The following is a 15,715-nucleotide window of genomic DNA, read 5'->3' as shown; positions in this document are numbered from 1 at the left end:
ATTGTGCCCTTTCTGTAGGGGCAAAAGATATCATGTAAGAGAGGGAACTAGTCCATGACCTATGCCCAGAGTTGGGCAGTATCCATAAGTAAGTGTGAGTAAGGTAGCTTTCAGAATGGGGAATGAGCACCTTCTGAATGGGGTTACCTTTGTAACAGTTGGGTTGTGACGGCTGGCTTTCTTCCAAAGGCCACTGTACAGTCAGCGAAAGTTAAGCTGGTGTACCACGCAGTCATTTCAACACGGGAAGGAATATCTGAGATATCTTAACTTGATAAGACATTTTCCTTAGATTCAGGTCATCGGACATCTATTCCAAAAGAAACCTCAACCAAACACCATTGGCAGTGACACCTGTGCTGTGCAATGTGAACCAGTCAGAATTGCCCTGAGGAATGTGACAGACGGTCACCGAAACGTCGGCTGTGAATAAAACACTTGGTTGTGTAAAAAGAGTCTCTTTACTCAGTAACTTACCAACCTGATGAAACTATTCATTGGTTATCCTTTCAAAGAGAAGCATTTTATGATATATTCACTGCTTGTCACCAGCAAGTAGATAGATGGGTGAGGATGACATTTGTTGGCATCTCAAAGTTACAAAAGAGTAGTCAGCCGGACTACAGCATCAAAACTCACAGGGCACTACTGATGTTTCACCTGCCCTGACCCTACCTGTCCTCACGTCACCTTTCTTCGTTAGTCCGTCCCACAGAGGCCGCCCTGGTGATTCATGGTACAGACAATCGATAACGCAACGACGTCCGGAGATATGATTAGCTGAAAAGTCGTGTTAAGGTTAGTCTAATCACCTGCCAACTACGCGGAGTATGATGAATGACCGTACAAGCTTTGCTGGCACCTCACGCCACTTTCTCTCATGTGGCGGCAAGCCGGCCTTGCCCTTGTGGTTAGGGTTGATAACTCAGAATCTGAAGATTCTGGCTTTGTATTATATTGAATTTGTAGTAGGTCCTAGTTTTGTGCCCTTGGGAAAGGCTCTTCGCACTAATTTCCTCGCTGAGCTCAAGAGAAAATCAGTACCAAACTTCGTTTTGGTGAGGTCCTTTTGGGTGGGACATAAAGCCTGAGGTCCCCTGTTTGAAGAGAGTCACACGTTTAAGATTTGACCACTCTTACGGGAAATAATTAGGGATCTCTGGATTGACATCTTGAAAAAAATATGATAGTCACCTGTCAATCTTGCGGTTTGCGGTTTAATCTCATTAGATAAATAAAAGATAAAATTCCGTAGTCAGCAAGGAACTTTTCAAGTTCAAGGACCAGCCTGAACTTCCTCAGGTTTCTCCTTGGCCTTCCAAGTGTGATTCCTTCAGAACTCCTGACGGCAGAATGAGCTTTTATCTCAGGTATTAACCAAACCCACAACTCTGAAGCCGCCTCGAGATATCAGAGTGAGATCAGGTCATCTTAAGACGTGCAGGTCATCACTTCAAACCTTATCTGAGATGACCAAACACGCCGCTCCTGAGACCGCGCTGAGATCTGTACGTCAGCATGAGACGTTTGGGTCATCATTCTAAACCTTCTTACACGAAGTAGCGCGAAAATCTGGACACAAAACTGCGGGATTGCCATGGGAAAGTAATCTGACGTGTATTGATGAGGGTTGCACGTAGTTCGAGTGAGGACAGTGTGCAAAAAAAATAAATTGCTTTTACTCCCTGGAACAACTGTAGAGTCGAACTCGTCGCCACCAGGTACGGTAGGGGCATCATCACAAGATAATTTGCAATTTTAGATCTGCAAATGTCAGGCTAAGGCCACACTGACTTAATTTTATGGATGACATCCGCGCGCGCATTGATTTTCGACTGTTCTCAAAAAAAAAAAAAAAGCACGTCCTCAGAGGCTCTGACCTGGCTCTAGGCCTGGGTAGTCCATGGTAGTTAGCGACAATACGGAGCCGGTGGTAACTCTAGAGGACGGCACCCTGGCTGTGGAAGCTCCACAACTCAAGAATTCAGTAATACCTATAATGCCGATTCATAAATACCGCAAAAAGCCAGCATATGTACCGGCTTGTCGTATACGTCGCTATGTATTGCCACGAATTCACTATACCAGCTTCGTATTCCTGTGGTTTAGTAGCATTTTTATTTTTGGCCGGATTTTTCTTTTATTCGCCCGCGCGCACTAGTTTGGGGGTCTTAAGAGGATGTCATCCATAAAATTAAATCGGTATGGCCTAAGTGCCATAATACTGGCTATACAGATACAGAAGCTGGTGTGTTAAGCCAAAGGGCGGTTATACCGGCTATACAGATACAGATATACATACCGTTGTGTTTGAAGTGTGGGTGTCATGGCAAAAGAGTTTTCAAAGTAATACAACTGTAGCACAAAGAGGGACCATCCTCAAAGAATATTTCCTTATGAAATACAAATCCTTTACGTGTCCGTGTGGACCTGTGACGTCATTAGAGGTCAGTGGTCAGAGGGGTGACAAGTTTGATATAGCACTTGGTTTTCTACAGTCCATTTAGCGGTACATTCGCTCTCCTATTCCAACATTTATAGGTCCACAAACATGCACGGCTCGTGATCAACATATGCCAACTGCTCCGTATTTGCAGTTTTTCCGTCACCTTGTGCCATGAATAAAAGTCATTTGTCCAGTGTGAGAAAAAAGATAGCACCTCACTGAAGGAATAAACACCAGTATTTATGGATATGATACATATGGGTCCTTCCCTGTGTGAGTCATCGGTTCAAAACTTAGCCTTATTGCCGCACCTGGGGTCATATTGAGGTCACCTGAGTTAGTACCAAATGACAGCCGTGTGATTCAGCCCCGACAATTGTAAGCTCCTCACAATTCAGCCCTTGGCTGCAAGGAGGGAGTATCAGACCGATCCAATAATAGTAAAATAACAATATGTGTGTGTGAAAAGCGTAGATATCAGTTATCAACTTTGGGACAACCAAAAGCTCTTGTCCTGGGATCACATGCAAAGTTTTTACACTGCTTGCCAGATGGCGATTAAATGATACCCATATCATCCTCTGATTTACGTACTCCTATCTAGTACCTAATCATTCTCCTTGCTGTATTCATCCGCTGAACTTTGAGGTAGGAAATCTTTTTCGGTTGTCAATGTTAGGACTGTGTCTTAAAAACGAGCAATTGTTTCTACAAACGTTTCTAATCGGCATTTTAATATCTGAGATCCTTTTACTACATAATTCGGATTTACCAATGGGTAAGTCTGATGACGATTGTCTAAGGCATCAGATGTCCAAAGCAACCGTTACCAGACTTACCTGACATTCATCACCAATGGTAAATATCACTTTTCGTGCTCTATTTGGTTCACATGTAAGTTGTTTGTTTCAACCAGACCGAGCAATGCACGCTCTGTTAGTGCCCGTCCTCTCGTGAAGGATTCTGCCATTTCTCGATCCTCAGCGCCAGTGGGGTACTAATGGTGTTTAATGTACTGTGTCGGTGACTGTTTCTAACGTCATGTGCCGTGGGTATTTGGTGTGACAAATCAGTTCTGAAGGGCACTTTCGTGGCTGTCACTGGGCGTTTTATTTGTCACATCTGAGCCTTGCATTACAAACTCCAATTGGAAACTATTGAGTGATGTCGTCATAGTAGTGGTAGTAGGCATCCTTCCTATCATAAAGTAAGTCTAAAATAGCTAATTGTTGCATAATATAAGCATCATCACGTATCCAGCATGTCTTTTGGGTGAAATTGATTTGATTTTGATGTATTGATTTGATTTTGATTTGATTTATTTTGTACGTACGTAGTAAAATCAATTTACAAAACATATGTTACAGTAAACGTGCTGGGATGGAGAAGTCATAATGACATGTTTGAGATCTTCCCTATCTAATGTAACATGAAGTTCCTATATTACAATTTTGTCAAATCAAATAGTAATGACAGTAATAAAGAAATAATGAAATCAGTGGTAAGTGAAACAGTACGACGAATCAATCAAACAAAAAAAAACCAAGGCAGTTCCGGATACAAACGTAGACAGTACAAGGACACAGAGGTTTATCTCTGTTGACGGCTGGGGATTTAAAAGATTAATTTCTGTGATCTAAAGAGAGCCGAGCGATCAGGACAATTGGTAACTGGATCGGCGCCAAATTACTGTCAGCAGACAATTCCCTTCTGAACGCATGACGACATAATGTGGCGTAACGTCAGCACGTATCAGTGTTTTGTTAGATAATACTGGTATCTGGGGTACATTCTCAGTGGCTGTGCGATTGGCGTTTTATGAGTATACATAACAATAACGTTATGGCAAGGCCGAAGATTGTTTAGTAATAGAAGTTCTAACGACGTTATAAATTACAGTTAAGTCTTCAGTTGTCATCTGCATATTTTTAGCCCCGGAATAACAATACTTCACTGCTACCCAGGCTCATGTCGATGACAGAAAACTCCAAATTGTGGAAAGAGTTGCCAATCTGTACATTGTTCCAACAGCAGTCAACTGGAATGGGGGCGGTATCGACTTCCAAAAACCTTTGACCCCTTGCTGACGTCACACGTATGTAAATTCACGTATTCTGAATCCATTGGGTCAGATAAATGAAGAAGACTGAGCGATTCAGTGGACAATTTCCTTCAATTTTTAGTAGAACGGCTTCATTGTCCCATAACGCGATTTTCATGTGAGCATTCAACAGTCTTTATTGGATCGTAAAATATGACACGTCAGACGAAAATGCCAATTTTTTAGGAGAATGGTTTAATTGTAACAATTCAGATGATCTTTTATGTTAGCACTCAACAGTATTCATTGGCTCGTAAAATGTCATACGTGAGTCTGTTATTGTTAGCAGCTTATGCTGCGGTAGGCAAGCCTCGCCAGGAGCGACTATCGGGGTCTGAGATGCACGGCTAATGAAACGTGCGAGTCTTTGGGCGGATTCAATCAAGTCGAAAGTCAATCCTGTCCCAAATGAGGCTCCGGCACGCTCCAGCCGAGCGTGATCACGGCCGGTCAGGTAAAGTTCAGTGGGAAATTAAACACGGCAAGACGCATGCAGGGCGGGCTGAAGGGCGCAGGGACATCCATCCGTTTACCGGCAACTTTCTTATGAACTCCGCCTGCCCACGCACGGGCATACAAGTAAGGGCAAAATCTTTATTGTACTGTGTTTTCATTATACGGCATTATATACCTTATTGCTTGTCTTTAATTGATTTATTTGAATTTTTAAATACGTTTGTGAAGGGAGGCTTTTATACAAGCATATTAATTTTTGGCCTCTCTTTCACTGTTCTTTTTTATCTATATTTACATGTTTATGTATTCTTTATCCCTTTTTTACGTGTGAATGAATAAAATAGATTGATTGAGCTTAAAAGGGTGGACTCTCGGAAGATGCCCGTATTGAACTCTTAAAATTAATGTTTTTGCAACATTTATGAACAAAACATAATCGTGACACTTTCAAGTTGACTTATTTCATGCCGCTGCAAAAGGATAATACGAAACTGCAAAGTAAGCATAGGAAATTATACAAATGTACATTAAGAACATGGTCATTCCATTGAGAATGCTAGGGAAACGTTGAAAAATTATTCGCGATGAAAGCATTTTGGTATCAATCACAAATGTTTGTAGATAAAGGAATATCTGAAAATTGTTAGCCGTAGACTGAAAAGAAGATCCTCTTAGAAAAAATAAATGTAATCAAGTTTCATCTGACAAATTATTGATGCATCCTTCAGAGAAGCATCGCTGTTAAGGTTAGACCTAGATGGATATGTGGATAACACGTTATCACAGCTTTCCAGACATGACTGGAATTAATCGCAGTTCATACCTACAATTTTCCAGAAAAAATCACCACGTTTACTTTCCCCAAGATGGCTTCTGGACGTGATGATAAGAATGGTGTAGATTTTCTAGGACCGGGTGGACTGCCATATTGCCTGTTGGAAGACGTTAAAAAACGTTGAGATATCTGGAGTTTTACATTTTGTACGTCAAAGAATGAACGGAGCTCAAATATCCCTTTTTTCGACTTACATTTTCGCACTGATGACTTCTGGCCATGTTGATAGGAATGAATTCGTTGGCTTTATGTGCCTGTATGGGAGCCATATTGTCTGTTGGAAGACGTTCAAAAGCGCTATTGGGATATCTTGGGTTATTGGGAGTTGTTTGTACGTCACAGAATGAACGGAGCTCAAATATCACTTTTTACGACTTACATTTTTGTCATGATGACTGCTGGCTATGTTGGTAGGAATTATTTGGCTTTATGTGTCTGGATGGGAGCCATATTGTCTGTTGGAAGACGTTTAAACGCGTTGTTGTGATATCTGGAGTTTGATGAACGTCACAGAATGAACAGAGCTCAAATATCACTCTTTACGACTTACATTTTTGTCATGATGACTGCTGGCCATGTTGATAAGAATGATCTGGCTTTATAGGATGGAAGCCATATTGTCTGTTGGAAGACGTTCAAAAACGTTATTTAGATATCAGTAGAGTTTCTTGCACGTCTTAGAATAAACGGATCTCAAACATAATGGAAGATGACAAATATTTTCTCTTGCATTACAATTATCAAATTGTTCCTATCCACCGCCTAGCGTCTATTATGTATGGATCAACCATATCTGTAGCAGTACAATTGGATTAAGTAGATCATAAATATGGTCTTTTTCATACATGGCAAAGCCTACAGATATGGTGAATACCACAATAGATAACTCATAAAAATGTGTCCAACAGCCTTGTGTACTAGCTGGTTTACTAACTGATGATGCATTTTATTTCAAATCCAGAAAAATAGTATTGACGCTACTATTAATGATGAATAAAAGGAGTCATTGGTGTAACACACAATAAGTACCTCTCACACCCTACCCTTAAACATCACACGGTCGTCGGGCATGTTCTAATGAGTAGATTCTGTAACGCCGGAAATTCCACCGGGAAGAGTTAGAAGTTAATTACTAGGAACGAAAACCACGACGCGATAAATAAAAGGGAGCCTGCTTCGGTCTTTGTGCAGAAGACATTTCTATTCAATCCGCGATAATGGATGCATCTATTACATCGGGGCCACTGACCATTAATCCTTTCTTAAGCTCTTAAGACGACAGACTCTTTTCAATTCTGTGATGGATGTGCGGGGGCTTAAGATGTTCCCACCTCCCTCACTTTCTTCCCCAGATAAGAGGGTCTATCGCGAAAAGTACTGCTTCCTTCTCGCGATAAGTGGCATGAAAAGTTGAAAACATATTAGGAAGGCGTGCCTGGGAAGACAAGAACTTTTTGCCCATCGGTCAGAGTTATGCGACCTCTGTAGACCTAAGCCATGTGTATGTGTATGGATCTGTTGGTTTTTGCAACTCAAACAGCTAAAAACTTAAAGACGATGTATAGTGATTTGCTTATGAAAGTTAAATCGGCCTGCAGGTCGCTTTTTCCTGGCGGTAAAAGGCCGTGCCAAATACATAATGCACACAAAGTAACTAACTGGACAAAATATCGTTGTACAACCCGCAGTCGTTTCAGCTATTCTGTAGTTGTAAAAGTCCGTTTATTAGTGCAGTAAAAAGGAACATAGGCGTAGATAGCCTTCCTCCTGACTAATAGATTCACCCCATGTTCCTGAAAGCTTGCCAAACGAGAAGGAATGACGTCAATGCAGTTCCTTCATTTGATTGGAGGGCAGGCGCAGCCCCCGTATCCTGGAAAATGGTATATAATAACTGCAGCCTCCTGGAGGTACAATCTGCAGGGTTCTCCACATCAAAATTCCACCCCTCGCGTTAAGAGCCCCATATTCCTCCATTATTTCGCGACTTGAAACTTCAAACAGTGCCGTTCGCCTGTTTCCAACTTCCGACCAGTGCGCAGTATAGCCGGCTGTTAGAAGCCGAGCTCAGCCTGTCGTCAATTTCTGCGTCCTAAAAGCTTCTATCGTCAACATCAGTGCACTGATATGTTATTGGCTCTAGTCTGCATTTCCCCTGCGTCCATTAAGGACCTGTTGGTGCGTTTTTGATATCCAAAGTGATAGTAGAGACACACAGGATGGTGCTTTTTATTTCGTTTTATTTCATAGAACCATTTCCGTAGGGAAGCCCTATTGGATACTTGAACACGGACTTTGAAAAGACTCGTAAGTAGATTAGAAGCCGGTTTCTCCACCAGAGCAAGCGGCTCCGCCGAGAGACTGTGCCAGAGATCGGCAGAAACGTTCCGCCTTCCAGTGGTCTTCACAACCACACAACTGCCCGGCATTCAGCACCCAGGACAGCGCCAGGCATGGACGGCGACAACGCCACCTCGAACCGCACGGCGCCCGAGCCGTTCCCGGTCCTGCCCGAGGCCTACATCGTCCCGACCATCATCAGCGCCATCATGCTGGTCGGCGTGGCGGGGAACTCCCTCGTCATCTTCGTCATCGTCCGGATCGGCGAGATGCGGACCGTCACCAACTACTACATCGTGAACCTGGCCACCACGGACCTGGCCTTTCTCGTCCTCTGTCTGCCCTTCACCGCAGTCATCTACGCCGTGCCCAGCTGGCCTTTCGGACTCGTCATGTGCAAGCTCAACAACTACCTGTTTCAGGTAAGCCGCGGGTCCCTGGTTTTATTGTGGTTTGTTGTGGATCACCTCTCATTTAGCTATTCTTGCAGGACAGGTTAGAGCACATAAGACAATAAAAGTATATTAAATACAGTTATAGAAAACTTTCATTACATAGTTATTTACTTAAGATTCTTCCTTGAGCCTTTTTGATGATGTAAATCATTAACCTTGGACTGTAGGTCCTCCTGTGCCTACAGGCACATTGGGCAACACCTTTCCATACGTACTAGTATATAACGGCAGCCGCTTCCTCGGCCTATTTCCAGGTTATATTGGCTCTTAACTTTTTTGGTCCTCTTGGAGGTTAGGCGCCAGGTGTTTTTAATCCTGCCTCTCTTCCTTCTGTAACCTGGTGGCACCCAGCTGTGGCAGTCTTTTGAGTGTCACTGACTTGGTAGGCGCAGCATGCGACCTGCCAGTTGTATTCTCTAGCCTGTTTTGATGTGTCCCAGTGTGGCTAATACGAGACGGAGGTTTGCCAGACCGCGTCCGGGTGATTTGAAGTGAATCACCAACCATCGCACACCCAACTCTTTCTCGAGGTGCGTTTGTTAAACACCGGAAGAAGGCCAGAAGAAACATGAAACGTGGTTTGCAATATTATCGTACTGTAGACAACAGAACTACACTTGGCAGACGCGCGAAGACCACGGACGATTGCCCGCACGTCTTTAAAACACGCTGTGGTTGAAGAAACACATACTGCATGCAACTCGCTCATTCTTCATGTTAACATTCATGCTGCGCTACAAGTTTTCCATACAGCTTACGTAGCAACAAAACACCATTTTGCAGCAAAGCAATGAAACAAAGTTGTTTTAAATTCTTGTTTTATTCGGTCTTTACTTTGCCGACTCTCATAGCAGTAAATGGATGAAATCTCGTATTGAATATAGGAGCATCATCATCAAGTTTCAACGAGTTCAAAATGAACCGTGACGCCGTGAATGTGCCGTGGTCTGCATGTAGCGCGGCTCTCCGTGCTAAGATCAATTTTCGTGAGATTTTCTTACTTCTGCGGCTGCGTACATTTCTTTCTTTTCCACAAACTTGAACAATCCACTCACAATCCCCCCTGACAGATCGCCCATACATGTTCACGTGCAACACAGATGTAGCTTTAGATAACTTTCCTCTCTTATTGATTTTCTGACGGAATGTTTTCCAATTTGTATGTTGATATGATCCTGATTTCCGTCAGAATGTCCGAATGAATGTCAGACTCCCTGATGATGCCCGCTGCAGGCCCTAAGTACAAAGAGATCCGTGTAAGTCCCAGGGAATCAGCCTGTCCATTCAAACGGCTCCAGGCGGACTAAAACGCTAATCACGAATCATCATTATCCATCGTGTTCTGTGGCTGCCGTAGTGAAGGGTCATATGTATCAATCAGCAGTCATCATCACCATGTTCAGCCGTCAGCTCATGAAGGCTACATCAGCCGCTGATGGATGTTCATGATACATTTTAATGTTCATGTTCAAGTTTATTGGGATAGGAACTCGTGGGCCTGGTTAGTCCGAATGGCGTCCTATACGTCCTACTAAAATGCATCATAACAGAGAAACAATATAAAACTACATATTATCCCGTGGCTACAGTGGCTACCTTGTGAGTGGCACTAAGTCATGCAGGGGGTGATCCTCATCGGTTCCAACAGTTTTCCTAGTTATCCTGATATGCCCTAAGGATTGCCTATAAAACCCACGAGTGAACGTTGTGTATATTGAGTAAGATGTTTGATGTAGTTGATAGTGATACACCGATGTTGCCTATGCGTTAGCTATTTTACGGGACTGTAGCTTGAAACGCATAAGATTAAGAAGCTTACAGTACGCTAAAGCACTGAACAGTCACATCAATGCTATCGACTATTTTCTGCAACTGCAGTGGTGAAAACATGCCATCAGTCACCCTTCTTCATCGTTAGCAATCGTTATAACATCACCAATGTCTGCTTAGTGAATCTATATCAACCCTGATGATGTTGACCCAGCGAAAACCAAACATTCATTCTGGACACATGTCAAGTATTGAACATGTTTTCTAGAGACGTTTTCGTACTTTTCACTGCGTGTACAAATGGTATACCTCATCTAAATTGTCAGCTTCCAATTGACACTACAACAACCCACCATTTTGTTGCTATCCCGTACTTTATCACTACTTTCTAGTGCTCAACAGACTAGATAAGAGGCGGTCGCATCCACCTTATCTTGTTCTCAAGAGTCAGGAAGAGACAGGGGAGTTATTGATCACCGCTGCCTTTTAATAATAGATAACGGCTTTATTATGACAGATATCCACACATCGAGCGAGATGTCCCAATACGTGATGAAACTAACGGCCCGTTTGATGGCTTATTGCTAAACTATCAGGCTTCTATTTTTTACGGACAGTGGCATCGATTTACTATCGCAGTGAACACAGTGTAAAGAAACATTGGTAGACCAGATAGAAATGTGAATGTTGAGAATCCCAGAATGCCTGGCTGCAGGATAAACAAGAATTCGGAGACATACACAAAATAATTAAGATCCTGTATGATGGTGAGTGTGTTCTCTTCTCATCCACCATAGCATCTACAAGTCTTTGTTATTGTGCATAGGAAACAACACAGTAAGCGCCACCAGATGTAGATGTGATTTATAGCTTTCTCCGTCCGGAAAAGACTGGACCCAACCATATCAATTATAACCTGTTCCTAAGGGTCATGTGGAAACACACACACACACACACACACACACACACACACACACACACACACACACACACACACACACACACACACACACACACACACACACATGGATAAGGTACATTCGCCAAAGCTGGTTGATCGACGGCATCAAACAGGCCAAATCCATAAAACATTATTCTAACATGCAGCATGTCAGGCTATCCCGTATATTTACCCGGAACGACATTGATCTATTACCGTAAACCCCGGGCTGAGCTTTGCGATCAATCACTTTATATGGTAGTAAACCTCTGTTTTATAGTGCTGCTTGTATTCCGTATGAAGCAGTAGTACCGATGGCAAGTACTCAGTTCTTTTTCTGATCACTGGAAGTTTGTTGTCCGGTACCGCGGTGTGTGGACGTAGTTTTACGACCGTGGTACTCAGGGCTCTGATACTGATTGAACCTACTTCAGCCTGGCTATAAGCCCTTTCGCCATTAGCGGCGCGAAATGCATGATGGGTAATGTCCGCCATTTTTGGAGATAAACACGCCGCCTCGCGAACATGTTATGTACGAAAGGTGTGTACACCTTGGGAAAGGTGTAAGCCGTTTTGGCGTTCAAACAGCGACGTTAGCTTCCGAACAGCTACGTTTGGATAGATCTTATTCTTAAGAATAAACGGAGTTTTTGAGTTGAAAGTATTTTAATAGTTCAGACGTGTTTTTTTGTGTGTGCTTCGTGTGTGTGTACCGGCAAATTATGCCTGTGCCGTGTGTGTGTTTTTGCTGGTCGTAAGTGAAGATTTTCGTTGCGATTTCGTGCCGAAATGGAGGACGAGGCTGATGGTCCTTCCTTGGAAGAAATCGGACATTGGAAAGTGCAGGCAGAGAGGGACTCAAAACAACGGGGAGCTGGAGAAAGGCCGAGCTGCGAGCTTCTTTGGCATACAGCGCCGTGCAGCTCGGTATACCCGTGAAGCAGGACGAGATCGCCGGCAGTACGCCGAACTGTTGAAGGTTAATGGCACAAAACTACCTGATCCCCTGCTGGACTTGACTGAAGGGTGGCTGAAGGAAAAGGACGCCGTGGAACAAATTATGGCCTCCGATCGGCTTCACGGACATCGCCAAGTGGCTGCTGTGCGAGGCCCCGTGCGTCAGCGAACCAAGAGACAGCAGCTGGAGGACGGATCGAAAGACAGCAGCACCGGACGATCGTCTCCTCAGCGACTACAAAGAGGGGAAAGCTTACTCGTACTTCGAGAGCAAGTGGGTAAAAACAGAAGTCCACTACCAAACAAAACCAACTGATACAGTTCTAGAGAGTTCGGGGTTCAGAGTTCAGGAGTCACTTGAGCGAGCGGCCACGTGGTTTGTGGGCCCACTGAAATCTTGTTGTTGTATCTAATCACTAAACATTTCCATGGGGAGGATGTGTGTACAGGGGCACTTGTTGCAGCTGAACAGTTCTTCAAGGAGTTTGTTGTCCCCGAACTTGTACACAGGAAGATACAGAAGAACAATAACTCCAAAACCACAGAGTGAAGTTCTATCAGCCATATGGTCATTTTTATTCCAACCAAGGAGTGGTTGCCTCAATGTTCCCTCAATGTTCCCTGTATGTTGCCTCAATGTTCCAAAAAAATCTTGTTTCACAATTTCATTGTTCAAAATTATTTGCTGTTCAAGTTTCATGCATTCTAGTACAAAAATGCAGTAGATATAGTGTTGGATAGTTATACAAATGTATATAGATTATAGGGTAAACTCATACATTATTATGTCCTTGGCATTTGTTTATGAAGTATTTCCCAGCAATGAAAAACATTGACAAACAAGTGAAAGATTTCATTTCAAAAGAAAATTGTATCATTTTCCTTCTATGTAGAAAGGCAATCCTTACAACAAGCACTCACTTCATGTATGATACAGTATATGCAATGTAATGATGACTTACATTGCATATAATGATTACTAAAAAAAATTATGACTAAAAAAAAAGATGATGAATATGTAAGCTCAGAGATGTAGACTATGATTAGTATGAATGACACTGCCAGGTTTACTTGATCAGGTCTGGCTGCAGGTTAATTAATGCAGCACAGACCTTGACAATATCATCTGCTGCTGATATCAATGTTATGGGAAATGTACCCCCCAGGATTTTGAAGTCCTTAAGTCTATTGATTGCCCGTTCCACATGAATTCCCAAGTTAGCCACTTCCTTTGTTTTCCCTACTTTGTCCCTAGTCATCTGACGATTCCCCTGTGCAGCAGTTGGAATTTCCAAAGTAGCATGTCTAAGCAAGAGGTCTTCCTGAATAGGAAAGCCCCTGTCAGCCATAATCACATCATTGGCTTCTACTAAATCTAGGAATCCGCTATCTTGTGTGATAAACACATCAGAGGCTCTTCTGCCATACATCTTAGACACAAATGAGATGTGTCCATTTGGAGTTATTCCTACAAGAATCTTTAGCGTATTGTGCTTCTTGTATTCTGACCATGTTGATACTTGTAAGTCCAAAGATCTGGGCCTCTCAATAAAAATCTCAGTACAGTCAAGTATGCATCTTATTCTTCTACATTTCTTCTTGAACTGTGGTGGCATAGTCTCTGTGATAGCTGCTCTTGTTGGCCACACAATCAGTGGCTGTAGCGTTATAGACAGGAAGCGAACCCAGCTGTTTACAACCTGTGAACAAGTACTTGGGACAACTCCAAAAAGAATAGCCAACAAGTTTAGGGTCAACCCGAGACGCAAACGCATCAGTGTCATCATGAACTCATCTCGCAGATTAAGCCTACGATTCGTGGCTTCTTTTTTTGAGGGTCAGGAACCGCAACACGTTTTGATGGAGGTGGTCGCTTTGGCGTTACCTTCTGGTCAGATGAAGGCCCTGTGTAGACGGGGTCAGGATGTGCTGCTGTGGGTTTGCCATCTATAAAGTGTCGAGAACAAACCCTATCATGTGGCTTGTTAACCCAGTTTTTATTGCTAACCGAGTCTTTCTTGTTTATTAGTTTGTTCCACCGTCTCCTGGCATCGGGTCTTTTCTTCTCAGTAGGGAATGGGAATAGTTAGAACGGTGGTGGGCAGTCACAGCAGCCAAGTTTGGTACCATGTTTTTGGCATGTCCATTTGTCTAGATGGTATGTTGAATTGCTGCAATTCACTACTGCACACAGCTTCATGATGAACAGTAACACTGTGAAAAGAAGAAGAGGAAAATTGAACAAAAAGTGATACTACATGGATTTAAGTTCAAAACATTTGTCTTGACTGCACTAGCATAATTTTTGCATGCATAAAACCCTACCCCACCACCATGTATCCTAGTATTCCTACTACGAAAACCACACTAAATATTTCCTAAAATTATTGGTGCACTCACTGCATGTGCTATTCATTCATGGTTATTATAATCGTTAATTCGTCGTGAAGATTGCGGTTAGAAAGCTTTATGTGCTTGCGGTGACACGAGACAAAGACGTGCCACGCATATCGGCCTGTTGTGCAGACAAAAGCCAATGCTATTTATCGAAATTTTTTACTGTCCAAAACATATGCCAGTAAAAGATTCCACACTATTTTACCCATATAACCACTCTAAAAATAAAATAGATGTTCCAAAACTCGTTTTATCGAGATTGGTCAGGAAAATTGAGCCGAAAACGTGAAGACGGAAGGCGTGCAGGATGTGGGAGGGGGGCATGCAGGCTGTAGCGCTAGCTTGCATATCGTAAAAAAAAACCTACCGTAAATCCCCTTGAAGAGAAAGATATCACGATATTTTTGGCAAACTAGGTCCAGAACATCGTTGGAACTCAGCCCATGGCGGGTCACCACCGGTAACGCCGTGTGTAAGCTGGAAATTCAGACATGATGGTGCTCGGCACAAGGGTGTCCGCGGTTCTGTTTATCTCTCTGTTTATCTCCAATTTCTGGATCGAACGTCAAATTCGCGCAGGCGCACTAGTAATTGCGAAAGGGCTTATTAATGAGGACATGTCATTTACAAAAACTCATATTTCATGAAGGTATGAGATCTACGAATTCTTGTTTCACATTAATTTTATATGTCAAAAATGTGATATAATGTCACAGTTTGGTTTTCGTGAACATCACATGAATTTCACATTTTGCGGAATGTAAGATTTCATCACATTTTCTCACATTTTGTAGTCAAACGCATTTCACATAACTTTCACATGAAGACACATTTTAAATATATTTCATCCATACCATGGTATGGACTGAAATATAAAAATGTGTTTCAGGTTAACAGCGTTTCACATTTTCACTCACAGTACGATTCACATAAAAATCACATAGACATCGGCGGAAAAAGAATATACAGGCAGTCACATAATTTTACATAATGGGTCGAGAGCCAATGTCACATTTAG

General features: G+C 42.7%; 1 protein-coding gene across 1 annotated transcript in view; it reads left to right on the top strand.

The window, feature by feature from the left end:
- The first annotated feature begins 8,291 nt into the window (after positions 1-8,291).
- Positions 8,292-15,715, top strand: part of LOC109474585 (G-protein coupled receptor 54-like) — a 24,268-nt gene continuing 16,844 nt past the window's right edge. The window contains exon 1 of the mRNA XM_019774921.1: positions 8,292-8,600. Within this exon, the coding sequence (XP_019630480.1) occupies positions 8,292-8,600 (309 nt within the window). The remainder of the gene's footprint in view (positions 8,601-15,715) is intronic.

Source organism: Branchiostoma belcheri, unplaced genomic scaffold (assembly GCF_001625305.1).
Source record: "Branchiostoma belcheri isolate BF01 breed outbred unplaced genomic scaffold, Haploidv18h27 scaffold31, whole genome shotgun sequence".
Taxonomy (NCBI): Eukaryota; Metazoa; Chordata; class Leptocardii; order Amphioxiformes; family Branchiostomatidae; genus Branchiostoma; species Branchiostoma belcheri.
The sequence above is the reverse complement of the archived record's forward strand: the minus strand, read 5'-3'. Positions and strand labels throughout refer to the sequence as shown.